Consider the following 16,167-nt stretch of genomic DNA (forward strand, 5'->3'; position numbering starts at 1 on the left):
AGGGAAGTGCCTACCTTTTTGCATTAAGTCTAGCAGAGTGGTTTCTCAAAAAGTGGGAGATGTGGGGCACTTACCTGCTCAGTTTGAAGAAAGTTGTACTTGCATGTAACCACATGTACCACAAGAAACTAACCACTGAGGTACCATTTAAGCTCTGGTTGACTGGTGTAAGTGACCTTTCTTCTTCAGTCCAGCAACTGTTTGACTTAGTTGTAAAGAGTTGAGTGATGGTTAAAAGAATAGGATTGTGTTTATGGCTGCTATAAAACTAAAATACCTTTGTAACTCTATGCATGTATGTCCATATGTGATGCCTAGAGTGTTAGTTTAGTTTGAGAGATTAAACTTGTTTCTTAAGATGGTTATCTAAGTGAAAATAACAGCACTAAAGTTTGTTTCAGACCCCTAGCGACTGTCTGTTATGATAAATTTGAAAAAGCAATATCTCTGTTTCTGTCTTAACTGCAGTTCTGGCAAAATGCTTCTGGAGGCCACACAACTTCCCAGGCTTCATGTTCCAGTAAATGACTTTTCAGGCATGGTTTCGGTCAGTTCAGATGAAGAAACGTTCATGGAGTATGGCATGCAGTTCAAGTTCCTAACGGGTTGATGCTAGACTCAGTCCCTCCAGGTCTGCTAAATGTTTCAGCAAGGCTTTTGAATAGTTTAAGGGTTTTATGCAAGGATTTCAGTCATCCCACCAATGATTTCTCTTTTTAGGGCCATTAGATGACTTTTGCAAGGGATTTACTGCTACTACAGAAGGGTAACAGTTCTGACAGTATTGTAATATCTTGAACAAAGTCCCAGGAATGTGAAATAGTACTTTTTGCTGCACAACAGTGTCTGACACTTTCTGCTGAAGACATAGGCATGCTATAATTTCAACACATTTTCTGGTCTATTTCTTGATTTCCCCCCTCCTTGCAGTAGGGGTCGTGGAGAGCTATAGCTGTCTCCACTAGCCAACTTTAGTGAGAATCTTGAGGAGCCGAAGACTGACTTTGTTTAAAATCAGTGAAAGACAGGCCTTACGCAGTAGTGGTTATCAGTAGGCCTGCCTTCTGCATTGGCATCAAGATATGGTTGACAGAAGAGCTGACTGTGTAACTCTTAGAGAAGTGGAGTGTTCACATATGCTTGCAGTAACTGAGCTCCCCTGTGCAGGCTGTGTTACTGTATTGGCTAGTAACACTTGCTATTTTATCAAGGAGCCAGTGGTGTTTATATAGGAAACTTCACTTCTGCCATTGGAAACAATGTAATTAAGCCTGTAGTGGTTGGCTGTGATCTAGCATGTCTTTTTTTTTTGTTTGTTTTTTTCTTCTTCTTCTTCTTCTTACCTCTTTCCAAAGCTTGAAGCACGTGTGGGGTGACATCTTATATTTATTTTTGGATTCTTACCAAAACAGTGTTGCCATTTACCAATTAGAGGTCTAGGATAAAGAAATACTTTTGTATACAGAGTGGGACGAGGTCCCTAATAGCCTATACTACCTGTGAATACTCATTCCACAGTCTCAGCCAGCCTAGGAAAATGTTGCCTTCCTCCCAGATGAGCTTTGGTCCTGCTGGAGGTGCAGGAGAAACACAGTTAATCTCACAGTGTTTATGCTCAAACTTGAGCAGACTTTTAGTGTAAGACTCAGTCACTATTGACTTTTTAGGTACAAAGCATTATTTTGAGTTGGATTTGAAATTGAGATAGCTGTGTAAAGGGCAGAGGAAGTAGGACAGGTGTTTTTGGTAGTTTGTGTTGCTGAGATGTTCTGCTGCACCTGAACAGCTTTCACAACCTTAGTTCATCCAGCTACTGGACTGTTTTGGTAGTTGAACAGTCTCCTGCCTGTTGCACTGCCATCTAAATTGCCTGATCAGTTCATCTAACGGCTGCTTACTGACATTGAAAAGCAAAAGTGGTAAGTGTTCCTCGTGAGGAGTATGTACTAGAGGTATATGGAGCTTCTTGCTGTTTTCGTGCCTTTTCTAGAAAAATACATGGGATGAAACTATCTTGACATTTCCCGTGACCTCCCCTGCTTCTCAGGGAAAAGAACAAGAGTTTAGGTCTGTTTTGTGTAGGTATTCATAAAAATGAGGATGGATATCGCTGAGGAATGCAAGAGAAACTTTGGCATCTAAATTTCAAAAATAAAGAATTGGTATTCGTTTGCTGCTTTGTGTCGATGGAGCAGGGAGACTTCCTGCAGCTGTTGTCATGACAGAGTCCCTGCTTTAGAGTCTGGGAAGTTGACCAAAATGAATGTTTTGTGTATTTCGAGCACAAATATAGAAATACTCCCTCAAGGATATAAAGAGGCTTTCAAAATAACTAGTTCATGTTGACATAGTGTGGTTATGATTACCTATTTCAGACTCTCCTGTGGAAAAAGGATCAGGTGTTTGGCAGTTTGGGTCATCATCAGCAATGCTGTATGGAGTTACAATGACTCCCCCTGTAGTCTGATCAGTTTTCCATGTTTAACTGTGTAAAACTGTCCTAAAACCTGTATATTGAAATCTAGTAGCTGCTAATATGTTTAAAAATCCAGTTGATCTTCAGAGAAATTTTACATTGCTACCTCTTACCTTTTTATTTATCTGTAGGTTTCCAAAGTGGTTCAGTCGAATTGTTTGGAAGATGACATTTTCATTTTCAGACTGTAGCTGGTAAATGGCCATTGTCTGGCAGCCACAAATCATAAAGACTTTCCTATCTGTTCAGCAATATTTCATGTCAGCCACTCAGAAAAAAAGCCATTCAATGTAGCAGCAAGACAAAATTACTGTGCTTTCTCCAGGCAGTAGTGGAAAAATACAATGCTTTAAAGCATCATAGGAGAATATATTTGGGAAAAATAAATGAATATGCTATAAAAATGTGTACAATAGGAGCTCCAAAGTTTGTATCATGAACAGGTAATTATGGTGATGACTTCTGTTCATAATGAAGAAAAGTTAAGTATTCTATCCCTAAAAACAAAACAAAAAATAGTTATAGGAAGAAAAAGGCCAAAAAAAAGAAAAAAAAGCAGCTAAGTTTTCATGTTTATATTTGACTGGCTCCTCTGTTAATGGGTGTATTCAGAAAATAGCTTGCCAGAACAGATCATTCTAGCTTCTGTTGTATTCGTGGCACCATCGTGTAGTTCTGTTTTTTAACAAGGATTTTCAGACTTCATGTGTTGGCAGCAAAGGGATAAGTGTTATGTTGGAAAATGCATTCAGCAGGGCTTTTGGTAAAACTGTCTGTAGGTAAGAACTAGAAATTTTAATGAATTTGTAAGTTCAGTACCAGGAAAAATACTTTCTTACGTTTAATTCCTTACTTGTGTATTAATTGATGGATATTATTATGCACTGATAGAACAGGGAGTAATCTGGGAAGAAACCTCTTCAGCTGTTCAGGATATCCATCTTTTAACTCTGTCATGCTCCTCTTTGTGCTTGTGTGCTGTGATCTGCAGAAGAGTTGGAGGCTTCAGTGACAACTTTGCTAGGTTTTTTATTGCCAGGTTGTCCTGACTGGATTTGAGTGGAAGGGAAGATTATTTGATTACAGCAGGTTTTTGGAAATTCCTGGCAGAAACAGAATTTCTTGATGAACAAATAGTGGGTAAAGTCTTGGGCTGGGAGTTAACACCCCTTTCCCCCCTCCCTCTCTCCCAATCCCAAACCTTGCCAACAAGAAAAATCCTGGGTCATTCTCCTGGTGTTATTCTAATAGATGAGTTTGTCCAAGTCCCTTTCCACTAGTTTTTTTCCCTCTTGAGAACTGTACAATTCACAAATAAGTACTGTTATAAGAGAAATGTAGCATTTGTTTTTAGGTCTGCTGTTTTGTATGTGCGTGGCTTTGAAGCTGTACATTACCACGTGTCTGAATTACATTCACTGTGCTTTTTCTTCTTCAGTGGACTATATCGTGGAGTATGACTATGATGCAGTGCATGACGATGAGTTAACGATTCGAGTTGGGGAAATCATCAGGAATGTGAAAAAATTAGAAGAAGAAGGATGGTTAGAAGGGGAGCTAAATGGCAAAAGGGGCATGTTCCCTGACAATTTTGTGAAGGTGAGTTCTACATTGACTTGTTCTTACTGTAATCATGCAGTAGTCTATTATTGAAATAGTTAGAATTATGTATAAGTTGTATTTGTAACAAGATGAGTTTTTTTTGTTGCGTTTTAACTGAAAGACCTTTTAATTGACTTATTTTCTTTAGTATGTGTTGAAAAGGTTTTTTTCTTTTTTTACTCTTAAGTTGTGCTGTTTATATTCACTTAAGCATTTATTTTGGTCTGTATTGTGTCTCCTTGATAGTGCTTCAGTGCGCTAGCAATTGTCTGTAGCCATGGTGAACTGCTTTAGTAAGATAAACTCATTTAAAAAAAAATCTACACCTATAGGGGTCAAGGGAGAGCTGGGAAAGTGGGGTCATGGATCAGTCAGCTCAGCTATAATGAAAAACTGCATCCTCAAGCTGTGGTTATGTGGTCACTTCAATCTGGGTTAAAGCTCTTCTCTCAGAAGGTGCAATCCTGCTCTTGCTTTCCTCGACTGCTCAGTGCTGGCACTGCCTCCTGTGTGGCCTTGCAAAAGGCCAGATCAGGGAAGGGGTCCAGCTGAAAGCTAACTATGAAGTCAGATTGTTGTTCAGCTAGTTTGATTTCCTGAACAGGCTAACCATGTGTCAGGAACATACGTCTGAAAAGGAAAGGGTGTGTAAGGAGTCCTCTGGACTGCAGCATAGTGTGTACTTCAGATTAAAGTCGTCGTCTTTTTGAATATGACCTCTTCTCTGGGATCTAGATTTGGCTTATTGCTGTGTGACTAACAACGATTGTCTACCACTGTGAAATTGCTTCTTAAGCCTTTTATTTAAACTTTTATATTTATTGTATGTGCTTGGGGGGAGGAGGAAAGTGCCTAATTTTAAAGTTCCTGTTTGCAGCTTCCACGTTTTTCCTGTTTTTTTTTTTTCTATAGTTTTATAAATGTAGTATTGAGCATGTAGCTATTTCTAGGTAGGAGGATTAGTTATAATAAAGAAGTCTGCAAAGAATCTAGGTATGCTGTTCCATGAAGAACTTACGAAATTTGGAGTCTGCTTGAGCTGCCAGATATTTCTAAACTATGCAAGTGATGTTGTGATATTACAGTTCACTTTTATATGCCTTCTAATCTTTTTGAATACCTTTCTAGGTTTCCATAGTTTAATTTCCCTAAAGCACAATTACAGAGAATTTAGATATGATTCCTGTGTCTTTGAAGTAAAACTATTTCTTTACAAAACAGAATTCTGTTTTATCTTACAGTGATGTTTTGGTATTTTTAAAACCAAATGGAAACGTGTCCAGTGTGCTACAAAATTTTATACTTGCTTACATTAAATTTGACAATTTTTCTGCTCAACTTGTTGAAAAAAGCAAAGAATTACTTACTTTTGATTTACTGCTGAGAGAATCAAATTTGTCTTTAAAACAATTCTTTTGGAAATAATCCAGTTGTTTTGCAATGAGGGTCCTTTACAAAGGAAGAATCTATAAGAATGCCTTTCACTTGTCTAGTATTTTTAACTTGTTTGCACTTTGTAGTTTAGCCCAAAATCTGCTTTAGCTTTAGAGCCCTTCTAAATAGTAACTTAATTGTTACCATAAGTGGTGTTTTTATTCTGCTATTGTATTGATGGTATACTTTATTGAATGCTCAAGTGCCATATAGGAAGAAAGCATCAGACATGGCTCTTCTTGTGTCACCAGACCATCTTTATACTGAACAGCAAAGAAGGATCAGGGCTGGCTTGCTTTTGTGTTACCACCTAAACTTGTTGAATATTTTCTTGTCCTTCTGCTGTTGTAGGGTGACTTTCACAGTATTTGAGTTAAAATGTTCCCATGCTGAAAAATCTTTGTATCTCAGCTCCAGATATTTTTAACTCTACAACTTTTTAGTATTTGTAAGGGAGATCAAACTTTCTGAATTACAAGAGACTTGAGTTCTCTAGAAAGCTTAGGAATTTGAAGTGAAAAGGAATCTTTGTAATAGAAGAAAATCTCTTGGGTTTATTGTTTGGTGAGCGACAATGTGGGTTAACTTGCTTTCCTGGTACAGAGCTTTAGTGCTCAATCGTGAGGTTGACTTTGTGAATTTTTTATTTAAGACTCTGTGTGCATAGGTTGAATAATCTGTCTTGCAATGATTAGACTATGGAACAACCTTAGTTGTTACGGAAATGAAAGTCCAGATTTTTTGTGGCCCTTTGGGTTATACTCTGTTCTTAAAAGTTGGCTTTACAGGTTAATACGCTCATAGTTTGAGGGACTGTCTTCAGGAAAGTTGGTGCAGGAAAGCCTTTTCTTGCCCAAGCTGCTTTCAACAATTTGCTACTGCAGTAGGTTGTTGACAGTGCAAAATTTTTGAAACTCTGCTATGACCAGACCACTACAAATGTCAAGCCCACAAAACTAAACTTCAGTCATCCAGCTGACGGCTTGGCCTTGTGCAATGTTGTGTTAACACACTTAAGGGGTCAGTGAACTGCAGTAAGAAGATGGAAATGAACTAAAGCAAAATTGTACTTTGGCCTTGTGAACAAGGAAGGACCTTTTGAGAAATAGATTTACTCCTTAGCTGCCTCACCTAGTAGTTGTTGAAGCTCTAAATGAGCTGGTTGCTTATGTGTCCTCTGGACTTCCTGTGGAAAGCTAGTCACAGTCTTAGGGAGATTTCTGCTCCAAGTAGCAAAGCTCTTGCAAGGGGATGTAGGGTTGAGAGTAACAGCGAAACAGTGAGTTGGGGGTGTGTGTGTGTGGCTCCAAGAAGGATGCTAAAGAGGGATGAATATCACTGACTCTTCATGGCTCTCACAGAAGGGAAAGGAGGCTTGAGGTCTGGGTGATGCAGTGAGTAGGAAACAATTGGAAAGAAACCAAGCTAGGAGGATTTGGGAAACCTGGGATGAGCTTGGTCCAGGTGCCAAAATATGCTGCTATCTCTCAAGGGGAAGAGAACGTGGAATGGATCTCCCAGGTCAGATCAGTGGAAAACCTGACTGGAGAGAGCAAATAGTGTGGACAAGAGGAAGAGTGGCACCAGGTTTACACTTTCTAATGTGAAAGTCTGGGACTCTAATTTTTATGTCTTTTTGCCAGGATCTCCTTATTCTCCTTTTCTGCATATTGTTTCATGCATCAGATGGAGATCTGGCCTGAACCTGTTACACAGATATCTTTTTTTCCTGTGATACGTACACTACCCTATTAAGAATTTAATTGAGGCCAGTATATAAGCTGTCCATTCAGAATTTAGATGGTAAATTTCAATCTCTGCTGATCTGAAATGGACTAATATTTGTTGAAAGAGTGCAGGTTATCCACTGAATTTGTCTGGCTTTTTGCTTTATGAAATATTTAAGGGTACAGTTATAAGACAGATTAAACTGGGCAAAGATGGACGCATTTTCTTTGTTTTCAAATGTTAGATATGTTTAGAGAAGTACCAAGTAGTTCTTTAAAAGAAGTCCTTGATTTCCATCAAACAACTGCAGAAGCACTTGGGAGGTGGGGAACAATAATTCCAGACTATTTGGTGGTTGTTAGTTTTGCTAGTTTGTCTCTAATTAATCATGTCCGATTGCAGGAAAAGATCCTGTTGCCTGGCGGCAGCTGCAAACTGTCCTTGGCTGCCAGGCAACATACGGCTGCTTCTTGCCTGTTTGAAGGACGACCCAAAATGTCAATAGGAGGATTATGGCTGCATGCCTTTTTGATGTGTCGGATGCCCCAGATCCTGACTGTATCATCGCAGCTACAGCAGATCACAGTGCTGTTTTGTTCCCACATTCTGGGCTTTGGTAATGCATAGGATTTACTGACATTTTTATGCCACATTCTTTAACTTTGGATCAGACAAATGCAGCTTTTCTGTTTTAAGTCTGAGTGCCGTCAACTTCATTTTGAATTAGGCTCATAGGAAATAGCTTTTGGATGATGTCTTAATTTTTCTAAATTGCAAATATTGCAGAAAAAAAATTATGAAGGCTATGTAGTACTAGTGGCTGGTTCTTTGCTTTGTTAGGAAGCTGATTTTTTCCAGTGATGTATTAAGGTTAATTTGAAACAAACGAGTAGGTGAGCTAAATACTATCTTAATTTGAAGTGCTTATATACAGAAGGGAATGTATGGAAGCTTCCTGAGGATGCTAGTGTGGTACTGCTGCTTGCTACCTTGTAACATGTGCTGTTAGCAAGACTTCTTTCCATTTCTCTTTGTCTTTTACCCAAATCTTTTGCCTGTCGAGGTTAACATCCTGAAGAAGGATAGGTGGTGCCTGGCTACTGGTGCCAGCTGGGACTGGGCATTTGCTGCCCAGGCTTACCACTTTGACAGGTTAAAGAATGGTTTGAGAGAGAGAGTATGCCAAAAGACACAGTTCTTGGTGCTGAATTGCTTCCTCCTTATTATGTGTTAATAAGAAAGGGAGCAGATAGACCCAGTTAAGGAAAGCTAGACTTCCTATAAAGCCAGCGTACTGGGATAATAATGGTGTGAAAGTGTCATGAAGTTGGCAAGTGTCTGAATGGGAGGTGGAAGGTATTTTAGAGGATGGGAGGGAAATGGGGAGGGGAGGGATGTTCAAAGCAGTCCTGAAATGAGAGATCAAATGTGGTGGAGATGCTTGTAGTGACTTCATAGTTTAAAAAAAAAAAAAAAGTGAAAAAGAGATACAATTATAATGCCCCATTTTGAAGCTAACTTGCTTGAATCCACATTTTGTCTATAGGCATTTGTTTGTTTATTTCTGTAGTGTGAAGTCGGAGTTTAGAGTTCTTTGATGGGAACTTTTGTTGTTTTTCCTGCTTGACCTATAACAAAATGCAACTTTTGAATTCTTTGTTTTCTACCCCTGCTTTATACATGTCTTGTTGATACAGACTGCGTTTTTCTCTTGATATGACATAGTTCCTCTGCAGGTGAAAGCTTTCCAATGTTATCAGTGAGTTTGGATTAAAATTCTCATTTGGACTCTGTGTGTATACGTGTTCTGGTGAGGATGTTGTAATATTCGAATTGGAAGTCTTGTTCCTGACATTTTTCATCACTCTTTCTCCTTCTTCCTATGTGGGCGATTGAAGACAGGCAACTTCATAAATTCCTGGAAGGACACTTTCAACACTGGAAGCGTGGTAGACTTCTATTGTTTTCTTTGACAGTGGCTTTTCCTTTTTTAAAATCCATTGCAGTGTGAAATGTAGAAAGACATTCATTTCCAACATGGGATAAAGCAGTGCAGTAATGCAGTTAAATGGAAAGTGTGGATTTTTTTTCGAGAGGGGGGTGGCAGTGGTGTTTTTTTAAATAGCTCTGTTCTGCTATCAGGCCAGCTCTTGCGTTAGTTTGTAAGCTTGAAGTGATGATTTGGTGTTCATTCTTCTGCTTGTTTTTTAAAGGTTTTTCTCTGTTTGTAGCTGATAAGGTGTTCAAGATTTTAAAGTTGTAAATTTTACTTCCACCGCTGCTATCTTAGCTTTATATTTAGCTGTATCACGAGTCTGTTTTTTCACAGTAGTGAAACTATTTGGATCGTAAGCTCAAGGCAGTAACTTCAGTGAGGGAGGAGCAACAGATTAATAGCTTTCATCAGATAAGGTAGAAGAGTTTACGGATAGGCTTAGGTGGCTTTCTGGTGAACAAACCGGAACATTTCTACAAGTATGTTTTGGATATGCACCATTTCCCTTCAGTCACTCGCTCAGCAGAGGAAGTATCTGCGACAGATCTGGTTCAGAGAAAACTTTTTGCCGGCACAGGTGTGCCCAGCTGCTCCTGCTAGCTTCGTACAGAGCCTGGATCCTTTTCAGGTTAATATGTGAACTTTGCTCACTACGACATTTTTCTTCCTCCCCCTAAATAAAAAAAAACTGTAACGCTGGGTGTGTTCGAGCAAATATGTCCTTGGAAGCGGTAAGTTTACTTTATTTTCTGTGTGTTTTTAAAATCAAATATTGAAAATTGACTTTGAGTTTCAGGGCAATAAACATGGGTTTAATAATTTCTGACTGCAATATGATTTTTTTGATTTTATGTAGTATACTTTGTAAATTCTTGGCCTCGGTTGTTCATATAACAAAGTTATTTGTTTTTGATTTTAGATTAGCTACTCTTCTGCAATTTATTGAAGCACTTGAGAATCGTAGTCAACGGTGGTGCTTGCCTGAAGAACTTGTTTAAAAAGGGATGATTGTTTTTTAGGGCTAACTTTCATGTACAACTTCCTGGTCTTTGTGTTCGCTGTCTAGTTAAAAACAAAAACAAAACTCCATCCTCCTGCAGAAAGCCCCCCAGAACCAAACTTTTTCATTGAAAAAGTTACAGTATTAACACAACTAACTTACTTTCTCAGTGCCTCTTAGCTTTGTTCTTGCTGATGTGGTGGTGTTCAGTACAGAGTATGCTGTTAACCGATGGGAGAAGTCCTGGCTGAAAACTCTTTCGAATGTAGTGTCTTCAGTAATTCCCTTTTAAAAATAGAAAATTGGCCTCACTCAGAACTTTAAACAGGAAGTATGGAATCGAGGGATTATGGACTAGATAATGTCGACCTTTACTGGATCGTTGTATAAAAATTCTAATCTAGTTGCACTTTAATAAAACATTAACTAAAAAAGTTTAATAACTGTGTAAGTTTTTGCACTTAATGTATAAAGACTAAGCCACTCTCTCTGTTTATAAGGAAGCAGAGAAGTATATTGTAAAGGGACTTTTCCGTTTTTAGGAAAGAACAATTTTGCTGATATAATTGTCCCCTATGTTATTACTGGCACAGCTAACTATTGCTGTGGTGGAAGGGGAGTAATTCAGCCTACGTTATATGGTCCCATCTTGCACAGAAACAAAAAAATAAGTAAAGAGCATGCAAAGAAGCAAGCCAGTCTGTCCAAAATCTCAGTTTGGGATTTGACAAGGGGATTAAAAGGGGCTTTCTGTGTTTTTGCACCTAACTTAACCTCTGATGCCAAGATGTACATCTGGTTTGAAGAGATTAAGATAGCTGCACTGTAATGGAATAAAATACATATTTATTTCCAGAATTTTGGGATTTGCTGTTCTGCCGGGTCTTGCATTAGGCTGTATATTTTGACGCCTGCTTGGTTACTATACTGTCTGAACTCTTGGAATGCAAGTAGTGCTCGGAGAAAATTAGATATACAGGGATTTATGGCTTGCATAGGGATGTGAAACTGAGGAGCTTTGAGGTTTTGTTAGCTTCCCATTAAGAGAGGTAGTCAGCTCTTCAGAGCAATGTTCAAAGTAATTGAAGGTGGCGGTTTCATTTTTTGAAAACAACAGTAATAAGATTGAAAGCCAGATCAAGTAACGTTGGTTTTAGTGCTGATTACATTAGAGAAAATACGGGTGTAAGCTGGCTTTTTTTGTCCTGGCAAGGAGTAAGATTAAGAGTTCATGCTGATTCTGTTAGTCCTATTGCTTGTCTCTGATACTATGGTGCCATCATTTGTTCTGATTTTTCTTCTGGCTTTTGGAGAAAATAATCCCACTGGAGAGTGCTCCTCACAGGTGAGCCTGGGTAGCAGTACTGCTGTTTGCTCCGGAGGAGGGCCCACATGTGGCTGTGTAAGCTCATTGCGCATTAATCCCATCGATTGGTGTATACAGGGAACTCGTGGGAGCAGCAATAAGGAATCCGACGTTTATGAGATGAGACATGGTTCTCAATTACCAATCTATTTTGGCCTGTCTGAATTAACAATGAAACAGGTTTCCCCTAACCTGAGCATCAGGCTAAATGACTTGGGTGAGGCTTCCATAGGGGAATCTTTTAAGAAACAGCTGAAGATATTGGCCCCTTCAGCAGATGGAAGAATTCACATAAGGCAGCAAGAGTTTCTTTAGGATTCGGAGCTCACTGTGAATTGTCTCTGCTGCTCTGAGTTTTTTGAAGCAGAATCACTGGATTAACTACTTAGGTTTACACCAGTCAGGCCTTGACCCTGCAAATTCCCTCTGTGAACTAACCTATCTAATGTGAAGAGTGACAAAGCAAAGTGTTGAGGGTATTTTGAATTTACAGTGAGGCTTTGTCTACACCATAGAGCTGCCATGGTCATGCCAGCGCAGTTGTTCGTAGGCACCTTAGTGTGAGCAGTGTGTCTCCCAGGGTGGTTATGTTGTGTTATGAATGGAATAAGCTAAGCAGATAGTCTCATAGTACCATAACTGTGTCCACACTGGAACTTTGTTGTCTTAACTGTTGTTAATTATTGGTGTCGCATGTGTGAATAGCTTCATATTCCAAGGCAGTATAGCTGTGTGAATTATAAAGATCTTGCATAAGAAAGATATCTGGGTGTATGAATTGCATTTGTTTATCTTGATGGACTATTAGAGCTGAAGTATTACAGATGCTTTTGCCAAACATTAACTATTTAAGTGCAGAACATGTGGCAAAATGATTTGGTGCTTTCCAGTTTTAAGCAGGCATCCACACTTTTCAAAATGTTTAAAATAGCACCTGTAAAGGAGGTTTTAGTTTGCATTTGAAAAAGTGTTGTTTCACTTCAAGATGCTGTAGATTTTTATTCTTAAATTCTTCTGTGACTGAATGTGAACATTGATTGAAGAAAACACTAGCACTTGTTTTATTTTTAGTATTTTAAAATGTTGTGTTGCCAAAGAGCATGATTAGTTCATGAAAGTGCTCCTAAATTTTGCATCAGGAGACAGTGCTGAGAAGAAGGGAACCTGAGGTATTGTTCCTAAGGAAGACAGGATAAACTGTGATGACTCACTTCTGTGAGTACTGCTTAATATGCTAATTATTCTCTCTTATTTGAGTAATCAAAGTTTCTTGATTGTACGTGCTCCTCTTGCTTTTCTAGATGTCATGTCTGCTTGTGACTTTGTTCTGTTGTCACTCTGCATACTCTTGGATATCTGTAATGCTGCTCAGCTCGGATGTAATGTTTTGTGCGCAAGCTAGTATGAAAAGGTAAAAAAAAATTATATACAAACAGTTATTTTTTTAACCACATGAAACCATCTGCTCTTTTGTCTTTCTTCATCTAGTTTTTAAACCTGGTTGTGCATAATCTTGTAACTTGGTTTTGTAGCCCTGTAGAAAGGTAACCATTCTCTACTGTAGCTACATAAGCCAGGAGTATGTTGCATCAGATGGCATTTGCAACTATCCTTAAGTAAACTCCACAAAACTTGGATGATGTCGTAGTATAATTGATTGGACATGTGCAGAAAACATGTTTACAGTTGGATCTTTTGTATGTACAGAAGTCTAAAATAGTCCCATAAATATGTACTCTGTAATTAACTTATGTAATAATACCAAAGAGATCTGTTACTCCCGTTAATATATGTAATGTTTGTTATACCCTGGGAATCTCAAGAGTTCTCTGTATGTGAACCCCAGAATGATGTTTTTAGTACTTTATTACCTGCATAGTAAATCAGCACGTTTACACCCAACACCGTTAATATTAAATTTGTTCTGTTACTTTTTTGTATAAGGATGACTGGAGGGGATGGAATTCTTATAGTTTGATTTACAATAGTCCTGGGAAGGACTAGAAAATTTAGTCAGGGTAATAATACTTGCAAACTTGAAACTCAAAATTTGCATGAGGGTAGCTTTTCTAGCCTGTCATCTTGCAACCGTTCTATCACTTTTGAGTTTTTTGAAGTGTTGTTTTGGAGGGGAAGTTACCTGGTACATACTGTAATGTTTCCAGTGCTAAATTTATTTTTAATGTGTTTTGCTTCCTTGAACACTGAGTTCAGTATTATGAAGTGTTGTCAAAATTGAATGTGCTAAATGATTTCTAGGTCTGAAAAGCTTTTTTGGATATTTTCTGCTTCCTAAAAATCTCTCTTTGGTGTGGGTATTTATGTGTTTGTTAGCTTTGGACTTGCTGTACTATACTGTCAAATCAATGGTGACGATGGATGGACGCTCTTTGTCATCTCTTATGAAACAGGAGCAGAAAGCAAGACTCATTTTTAGTTAATGTGTGAAGTTATGAGGAAATTAATTTTAATTAATTTAATTTTCAAAACTGTTTTTTAATAATGATAGGTATGATTTTAAAACTTGCACTTTGAGATTTTGTGATTACATTCTTAGTCCTGATTCAGCAAAATGAGTAAAATGCATGATCTTTGTATCTTAGCCAAGAGCTGAGAAGGGACTTGCAGCGACCTTTTATTTTATTTTTTTTTATTTTTTTTGCCTCTGCTTTGAGAGGAAGTGGCCCAGAGTTAAGTACTGAAGGTGTGACAGGGAATGGAGAAAGCTGGATGCCTTTGAAAGGGATGCACAGCAAGAAGAAAGTTATATTCTGATAGTGGATATAGGAAGCAACGATGATAGAATGAACAAGGGATGATGTCCTCAGTTAAACGTGAAAGTGGACCTGTAGTGATTAACTGCTCTGGACCAGCATACAGACACTTAACTGGGAGAAGGAAAAGAAATGCGTCTTTTCCTATCTTCCTTTGCGGTATTGTTTGATTAAAATACTGAATTCTGCAGAATATGAATCTGTGTCTTGCCCTCTGCCACATGCCTGGTTTCATTGATCTAAGGCACTATTTTACGACCAGTTCTTTGCAGGACTTTAACTAGCCTATTAAACAATTGCAAGAAATAAAATTAAATTTTCATATGTCTAAGCAAGTAGAACGGAAAAGAAATGCAATTAACATTTTAAGATGTTTTTATTTGGCTGCAAATAAATGTGGCAGCCCTATAAAATATCACTTGGATGTTATTTTTAAACAAACTTAAAGGTGTTGTTTTGTTTTGTTTTTTAAATTAAGTGGGTGGGCAACACTGACCTAAAAACTTGTGCCTCCTCTAATTAGTCCTATTAATTTTGAGATTCTTCGCTGTCAGTTGCACTAGTGATTAGATTGCAATGTTTTTCTGGATTTGGGCTCGAGCCTTTGATAGAAGCAAATGGAAGAAGTCTTTTAACGTTTGCAAAAACTTAAGATGCTTAGACATTACAAGTTTCTAAGCGTCTTGAGCTTTACAAATACTAGAGCTCGGATCAGGATGTGTTTTGGCCCTTGTTTTGCATGAACTTTATAGGCATCTAGGTATCCAAAGTAACATGTAACAAACTCTGAAATTCCAAGTCCACTTCTACCTTCCCGCCGTAGAGATGAGCTATCCTTGTCCAGACCTAAATCAGGGCAAGAAGTTAACCCCTGTGACATTAAACTTCTAAACAGCACATGAAGTAATTTGTTTTGCTAAACAGAAGTGAGTGCTGCAGTCAACTTTATGCACTCTTTAGTGCTTCAGGGGACTCTCACTTCAAAGATGAAACGAGTTATTTATTTCTGTTTCGAATAATAAGTTTTAATCCTTTGATGTGTTGATGGGCTCCTTGTGACGTCTGCTATTTGACCTGTGCTGTCAGGAGATGGAAATTACTGCAAATTTGAATGTGCTCCATGGAAAGAGTTCAGCTAGCATTTTATCTCATTTTTGTTGATAAATTGTCTTGTTCCGTGGCTTTAATTCATGGCAAATATGATAAAAGAGTGGGATAGATGTGGATAGTTGCAGATTATTCATTTTTCTCTTCTTGCCCTTATTAAATATTTCAATTCTTGTGTTCTGTGGATGCCTGCATGCAGGATGTGAAAACTTATTTTCTATTCAAGGTGGGGACTGAGGTTGCTATTTGAAGGGGCGCTGACAGGCAAAATTAAAGGACTTAGGATGACTTAGATTTTAATAGACAGAAGCTGTTCAAGCTGTCTTATGCTGCCTTCTACTAAGAACCTAAACAAATACACATTTTAAATTATTTCAGAGTTGATGGGTGCTTGAATAATTAGATATAGGAAGATTTTTGTATTCCAGGAACCATAATTTTTAACTGTACCTGAAAAGAGTGTTTTTGCTGGCAACATCACATTGGTATGCAACAACATATCTCATTGTGTGTGTATATGTATACACACACAAATAAAATGCACACACTTTTTTTTTGTGTGTGAAAAGGGTTTTGCAGGCTGTGAGGTGGAGAGAGAAGCTTATATAAACAAAACTCTATTGCCTGTAGATTTACTGCAAGCTTCCAACTCTTCCTTTTCCGCTAAAATTGAGTGGCAGGTTT

General features: G+C 38.2%; 1 protein-coding gene across 3 annotated transcripts in view; it reads left to right on the forward strand.

Annotated features, from left to right (window-relative positions):
- The window catches only part of CD2AP (CD2 associated protein), an 80,788-nt gene that overhangs the window by 18,117 nt on the left and 46,504 nt on the right, over positions 1-16,167 (forward strand). For 2 of the 3 annotated variants that reach the window (XM_026108695.2, XM_026108696.2), the window contains exon 2: positions 3,915-4,075. In XM_026108695.2, coding sequence (XP_025964480.2) covers positions 3,915-4,075 — 161 coding nt within the window. Of the gene's footprint in view, positions 1-3,914; positions 4,076-9,852; positions 9,968-16,167 lie in introns of those variants that run through there. The other variant, XM_026108697.2, reaches the window with a different exon arrangement.

Source organism: Dromaius novaehollandiae, chromosome 3, assembly GCF_036370855.1.
Source record: "Dromaius novaehollandiae isolate bDroNov1 chromosome 3, bDroNov1.hap1, whole genome shotgun sequence".
NCBI classification, from domain to species: Eukaryota; Metazoa; Chordata; class Aves; order Casuariiformes; family Dromaiidae; genus Dromaius; species Dromaius novaehollandiae.